Below are 17,225 nucleotides of genomic sequence, written 5' to 3'. Positions count from 1 at the left end.
AAGTGCCGAAAGGACCGGGCAACCTCTTGACCTTTACAAGAAAAGAGGAACTCAAGTATAAGACTGAGAGTAACGGTGTTATATAACTACAATTCTACATACCTGAGAAGTGAGAACTGACTTAATCGACATATATATTGTTGTGTCCATTGCAGAAAATTACGAAGAATCCAAAGTCCTCTATGAAACCACTTGTCCAGTCCACCTTTATCCAAAGTCCTGAGATGCTAATTTCTGTGAGAAAACACAGATGTCCACTGAAAATTTAAATCACTCGACCTACACGTACCAAACCTAATACAGAGTTCAGACAGAAGCAGTCACCATTCACTCTGTCACCAATGTCTGGACCATCTAGTTTCATCATTTCAACTCTTGTTATGGCCAACATTAGCATAAGGGATTTACCTAGTAAAACATCCAAAAACCATAATAAAGATAACTGCAGAGTAGGCATAATCATCAAAATTTAACATCAAGCTATTAGTATTGAATTTACCAAGTCCGTCGATGTAGACAACCTGACTCTTTATCAACTCCATGCGGATATGATTCCAATTTCCAACACCTCATTAATTCAAACTCCTTGACAAAATATGCATACGAAAAAATTAAGACATGTACAATTTCTCTTTTTAAGGCAATTTCAAATGTTTATAGAAACCTTCATAATGTGAATATACCAGATTCCCTCCTCATCTTAGCCCACATTTTCTGTACCATTATAGAATCTCAATATTTGGCTTCCTGGCCATTTAGAATCTGTACCATGACTACCCTCTTACATGAAGATAACAACATAGCCATAGTCAGAGAATACGAATTCAACTTCATTTTTAATGGTTTACACCAGTTAAAACAGCTAGCAAATAGTAACCTTAGTATTCTATGGCCTCAAACAACAACATTTAATAAAATAAGCAAAGAAAAATTTCAGATACAGATAATAGAATCTCACCGCATGGAAATTTTAATAGAATACTTGATGATACGTGAGCACCGTTTTCCTTCTTCAGTTAACTGTTGAAAATATTAACATAGGCATAATTAGATATACAGTAGAAACTCAACAGCATGTTTGCTAATGATCAGTACGTAGCACCAAGAAAACAGTTACCTTAGCATCAGAATTTGATTATATTCATGTTTCGATCGCAGTGATATGTGTAGGAGTCAGTCCCCATTATCAAGCAGTTGATGGACAAATGGCCCTTCATCTTCTGGCATTACTACGTGGACTCCGCAGCTTCTCCCCCTGTCAACTTCAAAATCTATGCTTTCAATTTGAAATTCAAACTTAACCAGACAGTTGGAAGGCGGCGGTAACCCACTCTCTCTCAGCCGCTTTATTATAGCATCAAATGGCATATAGTACAACCACACGGTCCACACAAAACCACCACCCAATCCGAAAGTAAATTCGTGTTTTTTTTCGGATGCATCAACGATGGATACATCATTAATGTAGATTCTGAGTACGCTGAAATGTGTCCCCCAATAACAATTCGGAACACAGAAAGCCAACCCTTTGTCCTCCCATTTGAAATTTCCAGGAAAATCAATTCTGAAGTTGCACACTTGAAGTCCTACATTTGTTACATCCATGCGGCAGGTGAACCACTCCGGAACATAATCATAGTTAAAGACGACCTGATACTCCGATTGCCGACATGAGAAAAACAGAGAATAGTTATACGGTAAATTCTTTACCGTCCCCCATGCCTCACTATCCCGCTTATTGCGGTACATGGCAGAGCAATGAGACAAGTTCATCCGAGGAATCATTCTCGTGTCTTTACCTTCCAACATGTTTGACAACTTTGAAATTCTTTTCAATTTTTGGCACCTGGTCGCATCTAGGCCATATATTTCTCGCGGAAATTCTCCAATTTCTACAAGATTCCAGCAACACATCAAATCGACGAATAACGGAGCATAGTGCTTGTCCTGTAAAGTGGCCGATTCAGTTGAAAACTCTGACTTTGTTGGAAATATAACCAGCTTGTCACAGAACGAGAGATCAAGAAGCTGTAGATGCTGCAACTCAAAAATGTTGCACGCCACATGTTTAAGTTTCTCGCAAGCTTTTAAAGTTAACTGTTCCAGATTAGTGAGATATCGGATTGCTGAAGAAGGCAATTCTCTGATTGATGTCCAACTTAAATCCAACCTTTTTAAGGATTTCATCTCTTCCACGATTTCAAATTTCTGAAAAACAGTGTCTCTTATTTTCAACTCCTCTAAGTTTGGGAATGTAGGGAAGTCCGAAAACGTTGTTACAGCATGGCAATCTTGCAGAACTAATGATTTTAAATTGGGCATAATCTGTGTGGAAAGAATATACATATAAAGTTACTAACGAGGATAGAATATATACATATAAAGTTATTAACAGATAAGTGTTGTCAATTTAAAAGATTATTCATTAAAATTAGGTTACCTGTAGTCTCTTCCCCACTGGTGATGTGCAGATCCAAGGCATTTTGCGTTGAAAACCTCCCTTTGAAAAGGAAAAAAAAAAGAAAAGGTTTTTAATTGAATTAAAAAATACACAGCATGTGATGATAAATTTGTGAATAAGTCTATATAACCTCCAAAATTAAATTATCAAAAATAATACAATAAATAAAATTTATAGTAATGCGCCTTGACATTTAGATATCAAAATAAAATTGTGAATAAATTTACGGTCTAGTAACATATTCATAATTTGTGCTAAACTGTATAAAACATCTGTTATTTACACACCTTTTCTTTTTTCTAATTTACACACCTCAACTGTTATTTTTATTTCTACAATTCAATTTTATTTACTAACTCCTTCCACCATATTTGTTTTGTTATTGGCTCTCATCATCAATAGAGTGTATGAATTAAGAAAAAAAAAAAAAAGTGCTATTACTAATAGTCTAATACTTTAAACAAGTTGTTTTTATACTAAAAAATATAAATCATTATTACTATACCTTAAGTATGCCCCACGAAGATAATGCCTTGCCGAACCTCATCTTAAGTACAACAAGTTTCTCGGGATAAAAATTAGATGGAAAGTACTGTAATGGACAATCCTCCCAATGAAGGAGACTCAAATTGTTGGGAAGATACTTCACATGATCCCCATAGAATATGTCATCAGAGATTATAAGAATTTGAAGATTGTTCAACTTTATGAAGCTCTCCCTATTCAAGGTTATTTGTTGATCTGGTATGCCTTCCTTAACCATAATCCCTTTAACTCTGCTTGTACCCTGATATGAACAGCAATATGGTTACCAAAGCAATTCTTCCTCTATAAGAAACTCCAGTATAAAATATTTTAAAACACTTGTACTTAAATATGTATGAACAACTTTTTAAATAGTATATATATTCACTTACAGTTTTCTGCACAAAAGCATGATAAACATCTTTGTACAACCACAGTCTGCTACGCTCTCCTGGCTCCGGTGACTCCTGACAAACAATTTCTTTGCCCATTTCTTCTAGCAAGTCATGCATCCAAATACCATTAGCTTTAGTAATACGTATGAGGGCCTTTTCTATGAGGACTTCAATCCCATGTTTAGGTAGCTCACATCCTTCTAAAATTGTCATCACATAGTTCCTATTTTCACCTTTGAAGAAACATGCGATGTGAAGAAAAACTTCCTTCACCAAAGGTTCAAGCGCATCATAACTTAATTTGAGAAATTGTTGAAGCTTGGGATTTTTCTTGTAATACTCCAATGTATCCTTCCATGTATCTATACTTATACCACGTAGATGTGACCCCAAAACTTCCAAAACTAGAGGCAGCCCTTCAGCATAACGTATTACACTATCTATGTGTTCAATGTAATCACTCATATGTTCATTTTCTTTGAATGCATTAATTTTGAAGAGCTCCAAAGCTTCACGATCACTAAATTTCTCCACTTGGTATATTTGATCAACATCATGCCGTCGTAGCAAATCTTGATCTCGTGTTGTTATGATTATTCTACTACCAGAACCAAACCAATCAGGCTTTCCGACTAAACTTTTTAGTTGGTCCAAATCATTCACATCATCAAGAATTATAAGAACTCTCTTATGACTCAACCTTTCTTTTATCCTACCGCTTCCTTCATCAAGACTGTTTACCTCTAAATCTTTCAAATCTACAGTCTTAGAAAGAAGAAACTTCTGTAGTTTTTGTAGGCCTCCATATTTCAACGATCTTTCTCTAACATTTTCCATAAAACAACGGCCTTCAAATTTATGGACTATTTTATTATAAACAGCCTTGGCAACTGTTGTTTTACCTAATCCACCAATGCCCCATACCCCTACCATTCGTACGCCACTTTCTCCAACACATAAAAGTTTTTCCATATTTTCTAAACGAGACTCTATTCCAACCAAGTATTTGTCTTTATATAAATTAGTGAGGTTTGATACTTGTTGTGAAATCTCTTCAACAATTTTACGAATGAATTCAGATTCATGCCTGTGAATTTAAAAGAATACAAAATATCAAATGCGATAATAGCAGATATATGTTTTGAAAATTAAAAACAAAGAACCACATACAGTATTGCCCAGAATCCATAAATGTAATTCTGTAGTAGAGACTAGAGAGCTTGGAAAAGATTGAAATAATATCATAACTATGAAAGTAAAGCAGAAGCCTTACCCTCCGTGTGAGAAATGCCTCCCAGAAAGATTTCCTGCTTTTGTAAGAGCTGTCTTCCACCGTGCCACCTTCTTCAAATCATCATGGTGAGCAAGTGCCTGACCAAAACTACCAGTTTGGTTTCGCACATGTGATGGATCTACCTTGTAAAATACAGGGTACACAATCTGTTTCTTCGATTCATTACACTGCATGATCTTGACCAGTTCTTCCAAACACCATTTTGAGGAAGCATAGTTTTCCGAGAACACAATGACAGAGATTTTGGACTCTTCAATTGCTTTAAGAAGAGAACTTGATATTTCTTCCCCTCTTTTAAGGCCATCGTCTATGAAGGTGTTAATTCCCTTTTGGACCAAGTTGCTGTACAAATGGCCAGTGAAAGTGTTGCGGGTATCCTCTCCTCTAAAACTCAAAAAGACATGATATGTCCATGGCTGAATGGGAGCAGAAGAGGAAGAAGAAGAAGAGGCTCCAAATTGAGCTGCCATTATTGCAGGATAACTTGATCTACAGAGTGATGGAGGCTCCAAAAATGGGTAATCATCAGAACTCTATTATTATCTCCCTGTTCTATATTAGGCATTGGGCACCACACCAGCATGCGAAGAAGTTAACTTCTACTTTCGGTGCAGGTCACAACTTGACTTGAGATTGACAAGGAGAAACGTCAAATTGATTATACTGGCCCCAGAGAGGAGGACTGAACAGTCTTTTATTTGTTTTTGGGGGTCTGATCACTTCTACAACTTCGGGAAGTGAGACCTGGTCAGTCTTTTATTTGTTTTTGTGGGGCCTGCAACTTCTGCAATTTGCAAATTGGTGTTTGATCCATATAACTATGATATCTAATGAGCAAATGATTTTTCTTAGATTTTGTTTACATACGTAATCTTTATTTGTTAATTTAATTTTTTAACGGTTAAAATTATAATTTATATTAATAAAATCATGTAAATAATAGTTTATATGTCACACACGTATATACTAATTCAGACATGTATTTTACGGTTAGTTATCCTATAGCAACTCTAATTGATTGGAACTGGCCCAAAGAGGAAGCTGCAAGTATGCAACCAGGAACGCACTTCATGGGCCCTTGTATTTGTATGGTTTGACCCACCATCTGGTTAGAACTTAGAAGAGAGAGTGACGCAAACATATACAGTGCTGATCTTAGTGAGGACCGAGGAGGCTATTACTGCATTTTTCCACAACTCCACAGCTGCTCCCACAAATTGTCGTTTCAAAATTTACCAGGCATTGGTTATATAGAAAGAATACAACCTTGAGGCTTTATGAACATTACATGAGATTAGATACAGAAACCATGTCCTCCAAAACACCTTTTAGGAGAGTATTACAATGAGTACAGCTTCCGTATCAGAGATGTAGCAGTGCCTGCAATATCTCAAAATCTCAAAGCTCCTTCACAGGTGTAAATGTGTAATTCGGTTTTCATAAACTGAAGGATGACCATCCATCCGGAAACCAATCAATCCATGATGTTCAGATAGAAGATTGGAGGTCTGACCGTGTCTGTGTGCACTTCAGCTTCACTAGTTCAAAGACATGCATGTTCTCCAATCATGCTCAGCTCAGAGATGCAAATTGCACCTGAGAACACACAAAAAAAAGGTCCACTGTCACTTCCAATTAACCAAGTGAATGCATGCAAATTTCCAGAAGAAATGATTACCGTTTTCAGAAATATCTTAAGCATCAAGTTTCATCAAATTCTCTTTAAGACGACCAACAAATCATCAAATAGTATCTGGTAGAAACAAAAAAGAGAAAAAGTATAAGAAGAGCAAGAGATAAACTGTATACTACTTAAACAACTCGTTATATGCATCCAGAATAGTGTTCCTTTGCTGGAATAGAGTTACATAACTAGCAAGGAATGTACACATATAGGTTGTGAAACTTGTTAATGCCAAACTACATTATAACTCATGAGCCAGAATGAGTAGACAACCTGTTTACATTAAAAGCAAAAGTAATGCCAGATACAAGATAGAGATTAATGGTGTACACATAACAGACTAAATTGACATATGGATGTAGCCATTTCAGCAAAGCTCCAAGAACCGTAGTCCTCATTAAAAGCAATTGACATTGATTTTTACTACCCATGATGGGACACATGACCTCCCAAATGAGAAGTCATCGTATAACCACACCCACCAAATACACGCACCCAACATTGATTTTGACTTATTATGTACCTTCATACATGATGCAGAGATTATGTACACTATTACATTAGCATGCTTTGAGAATAAGAAGAAGAAAGAGAAAAAAATGAAAACAAGTTACCGCATTGGAGGATCGTGAAGATACTCCTGCTGAAGATCAAGAACATTAAATTACAACATCATCATCTTCAGAGCCTCAGTGTGCATCATCAACTTGATGGATAATAACACCATCCTTGTCCTCTGGCATTACTACGTGGACGCCGCACGTTCCAGACTTTCCCCCTTAACTTCAAATTCAAACTTGACCAGACACATGGACGGTGGCGGTAAACCACTCTCACTGAGTCGTCTTATTATAGTATGGAATGGAATGTAGTACAACCACAAATGATCTTCTGACAACCTCCACGGATGCTCTTCTGGCTTCTCGGATGGTTCCTTGATGCGTACTCCATTAATGTAGATAGCACAGAATCTGAAATATGGTCCCTTAAATGTTTCATAACTTTGAGCACAAAATGCCAATCCCCTGTTCTCCCAATTGAAATCTCCAGGAAATTCAATTTTCAACTTGTATGCTGGCCAATTTTCTCCAGTGTTACGCCAGGAGAACCACACTGGAACTCCACTTTCGGCATATAATCGATCCTCTTCGGCAGACGACGGACCCTCTTCGGAAGACGAGGGATACTCTTTGGGAGGCAACATATCGACAGGATATAAAACCTCGAATTCAGATTGCTGACATGAGAGAAAGAGAGCCAACAACGGAGCAGCTTCAGCGGAATCATCGCGTAAATGACTTTTCTTCATCTGAGCCAGATTTTGGCACAATACATTGCAGGAATACAAGTTCGTACGAGGAATCATCTTTGAATCTTTACCTTCCAATATGTTTGACAGCTTTGATATTATTTTCAATGCACGGCAGCACCTTACATTCAAGCCATCTATTTCTCGTGGAAATTCCAAAATTTCTTTGAGATTCGTGCAACTGTCCAGAGAGACGAATAAAGGATCATAGTGTTTGCCCTGTAAACTGGTTGAAAATCCTGAATTGGTTGGAAATGTAACTAGACTGTCGCACCAAAACAGATCAAGATGCCGCAGATGCTGCAACTCAAAAATGCTGCTTGATACATTTGTAAGTCTTGCGCATTCTCGCAAAATTAACTTTTCAAGACTAATGAGATGTCCAATTGATGAAGAAATTTCTTTGATGGCAGTCCCCCGTAAATCCAGACATTTTAAGGATTTCATCTCTTCCATAATCTCAAAGTTCTTAAGTTTCTCGCAGAATCCAAGGTTCAAACTAAGGAGATTCTTCAGAAAGCCAATGGAAGGATCAACTCCAACCAAATTTTTACAGCCACTTAGATTCAAATCCACTAAATTTGGGAATCTAGAGAAGTGCGCCAGTTTTGTTAGACCATAACAATATGACAAATCGATAGATTTCAAACTTGGCATAATCTGTGTGGGGAAAAAGAAAAAAAAACTGAGAAACATCATTTTATTAGTTTGGAAGAATCAAGTGTTTAAAGAAAAAATATATAAATAATTAAAATACCTCTACTCCCTTCCCCAGTGGTGACTTGCTGCTCCAAGGCATTTTCAGTTGAATCTTTGGAACAAGTGACTTGCTGCTCCAAGGCATCTTCAGTTGAAATAGAATCTTTAAAACAAAACAAAAATAGAAGGAAGGGTAAGTTTAAAAGATATATAATTTAAAAAATGAAATTTAAGCTCTTTAGAATATAACAAATTTTAATTTCAAAATACCTTAGATACCTGTCCTAGAGGTGACGTTTGGCTGGAAGGCATATTGAGTAATACCAGATTCTTGGGATTAAAACTAGATGGAAAAGACAATAACGGACAATAGAGCCAATCAAGGACCCTCAGTTTGTTGGAGAGATAGTTCACATGATCTCCAGTGAATATATTGCCAGAAATTATGAAGACTCGAAGATTTTTCAATGTTGAGAAGCTTTTACTACTCAAACATATCTTTTCTCCCATGTCATTCCAGTTATTAATCACGATGCCTTGAACTTTATCTGATCCCTGATAAATAAAGATGTCTCTCAATAGAATATTGATAAGAGGTTCACAATTTAATGTTATTTCCAGATTAACATTGTATGATACATAATGTATTGCTTCTAAATTAACTTATAAAGCGAAAAATTAGATCAATGCATCACTTACTGTGTTTTCCATAAAAACGTGGTACACATCTTCATAACGCCACAATCTGCTACGTTGACCAGACTCATTTGGTGACTCTTGTAAGACTATCTCTCGACCCATTTCTTCCAGCAGGTCATGCATTTGAATTCTTTTTTCTTCAGTGACAACTATTAGGGCCTTTTCCTCAAGTAAATCAATAGCATACTCAGGGTTGAGGTCGCAGGCTTCTAGTATCTGTGTTACATAATCCTTACTTTTGCCTTTGAAAAAGCAAGCAATGTGAAGAAAAACTTCTTTGATCGAATGTTCAAGTGCATGATAACTTATTTTCAGAACTTCCTGAATCTCTTGCTTGGGAAGACTTCTATAACTGTCCAATGCATATTTCCATTGATTTACATCTCTACCACGTAAGTCTGCAGCCAAAACTTCTAGAGCCAATGGAAGCCCTTGAGCATAAAGGAGGACATTCTTGACAAGTTCAACATAATCTTCCTTGTGTCTATGATCTTGGAAGGCATTAAAGTTGAATAGCTCTAATGCTTCATGATGACTTAACTTCTCCACCTTGTATATTTCATTGACATCGTAACCAGTTAAGCAATGCTTATCTCTAGTTGTTATGATTATTCTACTGCCTGAACCAAACCAATTAGGATTTCCTACTAAATTGTTCAATTGGTTCAAATGATTCACATCATCAAGAATTAAGAGCACTCTTTTATTGCTCATTGTTTGTTTTATCAGAGTGATTCCTCTATCAACACTAGAAGGACAAAAATCTTTCCACCCTAGAATCTCAGAAAACAATATCTTTTGTAGACGGACAAAGCCTCCAGATGTCATCGACTCTTCTCTAACATTTGCCAAAAAGCAACTATCTTCAAATTTATGAGCAACTGAATTGTAAACTGCTTTAGCAAGTGTAGTTTTGCCTATTCCTCCAACTCCCCATATCCCTACCATTTGAACACCATTTCCCCCAACACTCAAAAGTTTAAGCATATCTTCTACACGAGATTCCATTCCAACTGGGTACTTCGCCACATTTAAATATGTACGGTGTAATAGTTTTGCTGAAACTTCTTCCAGGATTGCATCAATAAACCTAGATTCATTACTGCCATTCAAAAATATAAATTATGATACCTCGAATCTAAAATATATCAGAAGGTACTTGAAATTCGATCTAGCAATAGCATGAAAAGCTCAAAAGAAGAACACAACTAGTATGCAAGTATATATAGCAGTTAAGAGTATGTACCCTCCGTCCGAGAAATGCAGCCCAGAAAGATTGGCTGCTTTTGTAAGAGCTTCCCTCCATCTCACAACTTTCTCCAACCGATCCTTGAATGTGCATTCATGATCAGCCAGTGCTTTACCAAAACTACCATTTTGGTTTCGCACATCCGATGGATCTACCTTATAAAATACAGGGTAAACCATTTGTTTCTTTGACTCTTTACACTCGAGAATCTTCACAAGTTCTTCCAAGCACCACTTTGAAGAAGCATAAGTTTCAGAGAACACAACGATTGAAACTTTTGACTCTTCAATTGCTTTGTGTAGCTCGGATGATATCTCTACTCCTCTTCTGAGTCCATCATCGTCCAAGAAGGTTCTGATTCCCTTTCGGATCAAATTGCTGTGCAAATGGGCTACGAAATTGTTGCGTGTATCATCACCTCTGAAACTCAAAAAGACATCATAAGTCCACGACTGATGAGTCGTAGTAGTAGAAGAAGAGGCTGCGAATCCAGTGGTGATTGAATCCATATTGTTTGATTAGCGCAAATATCTGCTGAATATCAAAAGGGATGGGAGTATTGGTTTTGATAGTGTCTAGATTGTGATACAGCAGAGAAAGCAGCGATGACTTAGAATTAGAAAGGTCTCAACTGAAAGACATGGAAGTCTTCGTGTTGCCGTGTTAAATAAATTTGTGGTGTCAGCCTGTGTTGTCGTTCACTCTTTTATTATTCTAGAACAAACCGCCCTTCTTTTGATTAACAACTTCGAGAAGTGAGAGCTGGTCAGTCTTTTATTTCCATTATATATCATGGGGGCATGAAGCTTCTCCAATATTTTAAGTAGGTCTGGGCATGGACTGGGACGGGTCGGGATTAGGGTGATCCTGAATCCGAACTCGAAATTTTGAATAGGGACGAGCCGGGCCGGGATTAGTGTTTTTTAGAAGTGATCCCGATAGGCCCGAATCCCGTTTGGGATCGGGCCGGGACCGGGCCCAAAACGGGCCTTTGAACAAAAAAACTGAAAAAGGAAAAAAACAACTAAAAACCAAAACACAGCAGAACCTAAACAGTAAACACAGATGCTTCATGCTTGTATGCTTCAAGCTCTGCAAGTCATTACCTTGTTAAGCAATAACGTTTTGTTATGTTACATCATCTTAATGGCTGAAAAGGACAAGATAAATTGAGGGCGTGTTTCATATGTCAATGGCAACACCAACAGCATATCCTATTCTAGAAGAGCTTCGTGTTAATCATAATTGACAGAAACCCAGTAATCAACAACAAAACTCACCAACAGTAATCAAACCAGAAACCCAGAAACCCACAGTACAAACTACAAAACATCAACACAGAAACCCAGAAACCCACAATACAATCTCCCAATTCACCGATCGAGATTTGACAGTTTCCGATCGAGCTTGCTGGTTTCCGTCTTTCAGTCGGTCCGGTTTCCGATCGAGTTTGTTGGTTTCCGTCTGCTGTTGGATCTTCAACAATGGCGATGATGGTCTGAGAGAGAGAGAGAGTGCTGAAGTCAGTGAAGTGAAAACTGAAGTGAGGCGTATGGAACTATGGATGCTATGACAGAATTAGGGCTAACAACTTTCAGCTGATTAATCGGACGGTGTAGATTAACTCACACCATTAAGGTTTTTTTTAAAACGGGACGGGCCGGGCCTTTACGGGATCCAGCTAACAAGGCCCGATCCCGAACCCGAAATTTTAAATAAGAACGGGCCAAGCCGGGCCGGGCCTTTAATATTCAAAATGAAGTCCCATCTCGTCCCGTGAATTTTAGGGACGAGATCGGGACGGGCCTTCGGGACCGGTTTCGAATGCCCAGCCCTAATTTTAAGAGTGAAATCTCCTTGTAATCTACGCTTTTAATTTTTATTTTATGTAACTTTTTGTTTATAGTGGGTTAAATTTTATCTTTTATGAGAATGAGAGTAAAAATAAAAAATATAAGGGTGGATTACAATTTGAGGTTTGTAAATTTTAGTTCTCTATTTTAATCATTTAATTTTAAAATAATATTTTTAATTATCGGATTTACATACAAGGTTGATTAATCATGATTCCATTAGGTGAACGTTATGAGAAATAGTAAAATCTATATATTTGTCTTTGTATGGGTTGACAAAATCAATAAAAATAAATGATAAAAGTATACACAGCAAATTTGAAGGTGTAACTAAAACATACCCAAAAAAAACATACAAAGAGGAAAAGAGGGATGAAGCCAGTAAAACTCTTCCAGCCGAAAGAGAAAAGAGAAATAAGAATTCTCATTTTCAACTAAGCCCACATGACATAGCAATCTCCACCATTTTTTTGAGGCTGGTCGTCTATCGTATGGCGGAAAGCTTGCGACGGCGACAAGAAGATGCCCTTAGGTTTCTAGATATGCGTATGGCTTCGTCTCAATGTCTGATTCTCGGCAACTAAAGCCACGCTCGAGGATGAGTGAGGTCCATACTTTAAGAATTTGAGGTATTGGAAATCTACATCTACGTATGATTGAATTTAAGTTTGGATAAGATTTGAAGATCTGCGTTTTAGGCAATGGTTTTGATCACTGTGCATGGCGGCGACAAGTTTGACCTCCCTTGTCTATTTCCGACCTCGGCAAGAATTGATCAATGCTTGTTCCTCAAATCCCAACACTTGCAAAATCAGTTTGAGAGGATTATCCACTTTTGAGGTTGGGGCTGATTCAAATTACAGAACAATGAGATTGATCTCCAACTCATACACTAACCAGCCATTAAACTCAAAGTCGTCGTGTTGTTCACGCGCCTAAAGTAACTGCGGTCCATATGGACCGCGTTCCATGTCAAACACTCTCATATTAGACGAGGTTTTTTTTTTTTATCGTCTTAGACCTCGTTTGATTGGCGGATAAGAAACTGAACCGACAAAGATAATCCTCATCTGCCAAATATGTCTCACTTCTTTTTTATATGAGGCATCTGTACTTTGGTTTTCAATTGAAATGTTTTTCACTGTATCTACGTAGCTAGATAGGGATTTGAAAACATTTTCATCAAAAGATTGAGCTTATATCTATACAGCAAAATATGCACACAGAGAATGAAGACAAATGCTAAAAGACATTAACTCCTGTAACATGCATGGTTGCAATCATGGAGGCTCCTCGATCATGGCCGTAACAACGGCAATTTTAAGTTCGAGCTGCCGCCAATGCAGACCTTGCAGCTGAGGCAGCTCCAGCCTCTCTTTTTTTTTTTTTGATGCATATACATTGCATATCATCTTAGTGAGGAGCGATTTTGCGCATAATCCACAATTCCACAACTGGCCACACAAATTATCTTTTCTTTTTTTTGAATAATTATCATTTAAAATGTACTAGCATTTGTAAAGAGTACTACAACCTTGAGGAAGAGCTCCTCTCGTCACCCTCTTATTTGATAAATTAATTACAAAATAATAATTGACCAGAATCAATTAATGAAAGTATGAAACACATAAAAATGGACCCCAAAAAAAAAACGAAACACATAATAAAATACATAATAATAGGCGAGATAAAATAAACCTTATCAATGCCCCTCTGCATATATAGAGCGCCTAGTTAACGGATTCGGCTGGTATACACATTTGTATGACATATATTAAGCCGTGAGTCGTCCGATCATTTAAAATTAAAATTCAAGACAATCGGACGGTTCACGGCTTGATGTATGCTATACACATATGTATAGTAAAAAAAAGTCACTAGCTAACTAGCTACAATGGATTTCTAAAGGAGGGAGGATTAGCAAACCTGTGAAGCTCCCCCCACTTATTCATGAGAGCGAGGAAAGGATAGACCTAGCTAGCAGGACTGCAGAGACACACAACCCTAAATTATTGAATCACAAAAGGCCGAAATCGTAATCAAACACGGTGATCACCTTGGAAAATGATCTAACAAAACAGCAGCAATTATCAGATGTCGTAAATCAACTTGGAAAATGAATCCATATGTCGAGACTGCAGAGAAATGGCCAGCGAAAAACTCCCATCACCGCTTGCGCTTGGCACCATGTAAGCCTTCCCTTCAAGTGAAAGTCCAGCGCGTCCCATGAACACCGGTCTTCCCCATCCAAAATCAGCATCATATATAGGCAGCGTAACCCAGCTTGTTATCCCAAGATTAGGGCTCTTATAGTAAGATGATCCACGAGTAAGGCTCGAAAGATGAGTTTGAGATTTCTGAAGCTCAAGGTAGTCGAGAGCCGATCGGAGATACTCATCGTCCATACGCAACAAAGCCTTGTGAATGCAGCTCACCGCGTAACTTAAGGGTTTCGACATGAGGTCACCTGCACGGGCTGTTACTACACATGAGAAAATCACATTACCGAAGTAACGAGGTGGAAGTGGAGGCTGCAGCCTCGACCTTCCATTTGTGGCAGTGCGGAGATGACTCACTTCATCATCAGCAAGTTGACGTGCCTTGCATGCAGATCTCCATACATGAGCTGCAAAGACCTCATACGAAGTGTACTTGACTGATGAGTTATCCCCATTATCAGCATCTTTCTCTGGTAAGCAGTTAGCTTTCAAGAGGTTGATATGCTCCCTCGTGAAGTTGAAAACCGAGACGGTAGCGGTGTCATCACCGGGATCAGAAGCCACGGCGGCGGGTTTTGTTACCGGTGCTTGAGGACGGTACTCAACATGGTGGTTGTTGTTAGGGAGAGGCTGAGGCGGATCTCGAGCACGAAGCAATGTCCTGTCGAGAGTTGGTGGGATTGCCAAGTCGACTCCACGAGCCATTTCAGACCATGCTTTCACAAAGTCGAGAGCAGCAAAACCATCCGCGGTGTTGTGTTCAAAGCCAATACCTAGTGCAACTCCACCGCATTTCAGGTACGTGACCTGAACTACGAAGAGTGGATAGGAAGATATCCCCGTGGAGTAATCCACCGCAGGGATTAGACATTTCCCTAACTTGAGACATGTCTTCAAATCGGTGAAATCATCAGCGCAAGAGGTGCTATCGGCCACAACAAACAAGACGCCCTCAGCATTGCAATTGATCTCAATACGACCATTCTTGTCGTCGTTGTTTCGCTGCAGACGGCCGGCCAAGGGGTAGAAGGGCACGAGGGCCTTGCTGAGGGCGTCCTTCAGCACGCTCGGGTCAAAGAAGTTGTCTGCGCCATCTTTAGGTTTGTAGATGTAAACAGTGGGAGTATGAGCGTTTATACTAGTCATGTCCAAGTTGGACATCCACAGCAACTGCCGAGGTGTCTCCTCCGCTGGCTTCACGATCGTCGACTCCCTCACGCTGATGCTGACCGCCATTTTCACGAGGGTTTCAAATTGGAAAAACTGAAAATGAAGAAAGAAAGGACAGGAAGATTTTAAGTTGGGAAGTACAGATCTTCTGAGCCTGATATACAACTTACTTTCTATTGGTCTAGCCATATATAGTAATATTGCCATACACAGGCATTTAGTACGTTTAACCTACCTTTCAGGTTTTCATTTCAAATATATGGATATCGTACTTGATTTTTTTTTTCTTTGAAGTACTCGATTTTGTTGTTGAATGTTGACAGTAATAAATGGGATGGGGTAGGAGCAAGGGTTGAAGATAAGCTTGCGTTGGCATGGGGACGAAGTTGCCACTGGCCTCATATCCAGTCGAGGCATTGCACACCAGATTGGGGAATTTAGGTAGCTGGATCTTGTGGAAGGAAAAAGGACGAGACACTGAAATGGTTGTGGTCACCCAAATTCTGTCTTGTAGGTATTAAGGTCTCATAAATAGTTTTGGTTGTATGCATATTACATATATTATCAACGACTGGTGCTATATATCAGCAGAGCTGCAGAGGCATGGTGCTGCTGCATGGGATGATGAGATCAGGTCCTAGTTACAGCGAGACTAGCTGCGAGAGTGTTTTAAATAATTCCACAATGACTGAAAATTTCGATCGTATGGGGATGCTTTGCTTGGACGTCGTGTCTGCAACTGCACACTGTGATCGTATGGGAGCTGTATATTATTGAGGGCAAATGTGATTTGATAGCCCAATAATGAAGGATTTTTATTCGTATCAGAAAAGGCAACACATTCTAAAATATGGTCCATTTACTCCATTACATTGCCATATTATACAAGCATTTTAGTACTGTAACAGCTATCTTTCATTTCGTATATATGTGGATATGGTACTACAGTTGTCGACAGGGTGGAATGAATTGTGACGGAACAAATCAAGAGACACTTGGTGACAATCGAATCAGAATTTTCCGATGGCAAGATAAAACCCCGAGGTATGCACGTGGAATGAATTGAGACGGAACAAACCAAAGGACACTTGATGACAATCCAATCGAAACTTTCCGATGACGAGATAAGAACCTTGAACTGGGCGAGAGATAGAACCCAGTCGGGCTCATGAGAATTGGAGAAGTATTTGGAGAGGGATCCGTTCTGGTATCATGTTAAACAACAACAAACGTGGCCCGTGGATCAATCTTATACCGATATTGTCTCAACTTAACCATTTTTAAGGTGTTGAGTTTTAATCACAATAGAGTATGTGTCACATCCCGACCCTTATATTTTTACCTTATTTACTAGCGTGATTATAATAAGAATTTTACCGTCCCGATCATTGAGTAAATAGTTTAATTGGTCCCTAGAGGGGTTTCGGGGACAATTATGTGCGGAGGATAATTCGTATGGGGAAAATACGACGACGGTAAAAATAGTAAATTTTAGCTAGTAAAAGGTAATTTTTATTCGGGTATTATTTTTCGGGGTGTTGAATTTTGGAATTTTGGGTTAAAAGGATTGTTGGGTCGGCTGGGCCGAGCCCAACCCATTTCTTCTTCTTTTCTCTTCTCCCTCTCTCCCGATTTTCTTTCCTCCCACCCAGTTTTCTCCTCTCTACA

General features: G+C 38.6%; 4 protein-coding genes across 4 annotated transcripts; all 4 read right to left on the bottom strand.

Annotated features, from left to right (window-relative positions):
* Positions 1-1,173: 1,173 nt before the first annotated feature.
* LOC101306905 (TMV resistance protein N-like) lies at positions 1,174-5,238 on the bottom strand. The gene is made up of 5 exons (XM_004296245.1): positions 4,655-5,238; positions 3,379-4,468; positions 2,967-3,248; positions 2,441-2,500; positions 1,174-2,325 (listed from the first exon to the last, which is right to left on the bottom strand). Exons 1-5 carry the CDS (start codon positions 5,143-5,145, stop codon positions 1,174-1,176), a joined length of 3,075 nt encoding a protein of 1,024 aa, XP_004296293.1. The 5' UTR covers positions 5,146-5,238.
* Positions 5,239-6,499: 1,261 nt separating this feature from the next.
* LOC101309521 lies at positions 6,500-8,498 on the bottom strand. Its single transcript, XM_004295117.1, has 2 exons — positions 8,426-8,498; positions 6,500-8,328 (listed from the first exon to the last, which is right to left on the bottom strand). Exons 1-2 carry the CDS (start codon positions 8,465-8,467, stop codon positions 7,105-7,107), a joined length of 1,266 nt encoding a protein of 421 aa, XP_004295165.1. The 5' UTR covers positions 8,468-8,498; the 3' UTR covers positions 6,500-7,104.
* A 547-nt stretch (positions 8,499-9,045) lies between these two features.
* LOC101306617 (TMV resistance protein N-like) lies at positions 9,046-10,977 on the bottom strand. The gene is made up of 2 exons (XM_004296244.1): positions 10,313-10,977; positions 9,046-10,168 (listed from the first exon to the last, which is right to left on the bottom strand). Exons 1-2 carry the CDS (start codon positions 10,822-10,824, stop codon positions 9,046-9,048), a joined length of 1,635 nt encoding a protein of 544 aa, XP_004296292.1. The 5' UTR covers positions 10,825-10,977.
* Positions 10,978-14,258: 3,281 nt separating this feature from the next.
* On the bottom strand, positions 14,259-15,686 carry LOC101306124 (shikimate O-hydroxycinnamoyltransferase-like). The gene has a single exon (XM_004295105.1). The coding sequence runs from the start codon at positions 15,621-15,623 to the stop codon at positions 14,259-14,261; it is 1,365 nt and encodes a 454-aa protein (XP_004295153.1). The 5' UTR covers positions 15,624-15,686.
* Between the last annotated feature and the right edge of the window lie 1,539 nt (positions 15,687-17,225).

This window comes from Fragaria vesca, linkage group LG3 (assembly GCF_000184155.1).
Source record: "Fragaria vesca subsp. vesca linkage group LG3, FraVesHawaii_1.0, whole genome shotgun sequence".
Taxonomy (NCBI): Eukaryota; Viridiplantae; Streptophyta; class Magnoliopsida; order Rosales; family Rosaceae; genus Fragaria; species Fragaria vesca.
The sequence above is the reverse complement of the archived record's forward strand: the minus strand, read 5'-3'. Positions and strand labels throughout refer to the sequence as shown.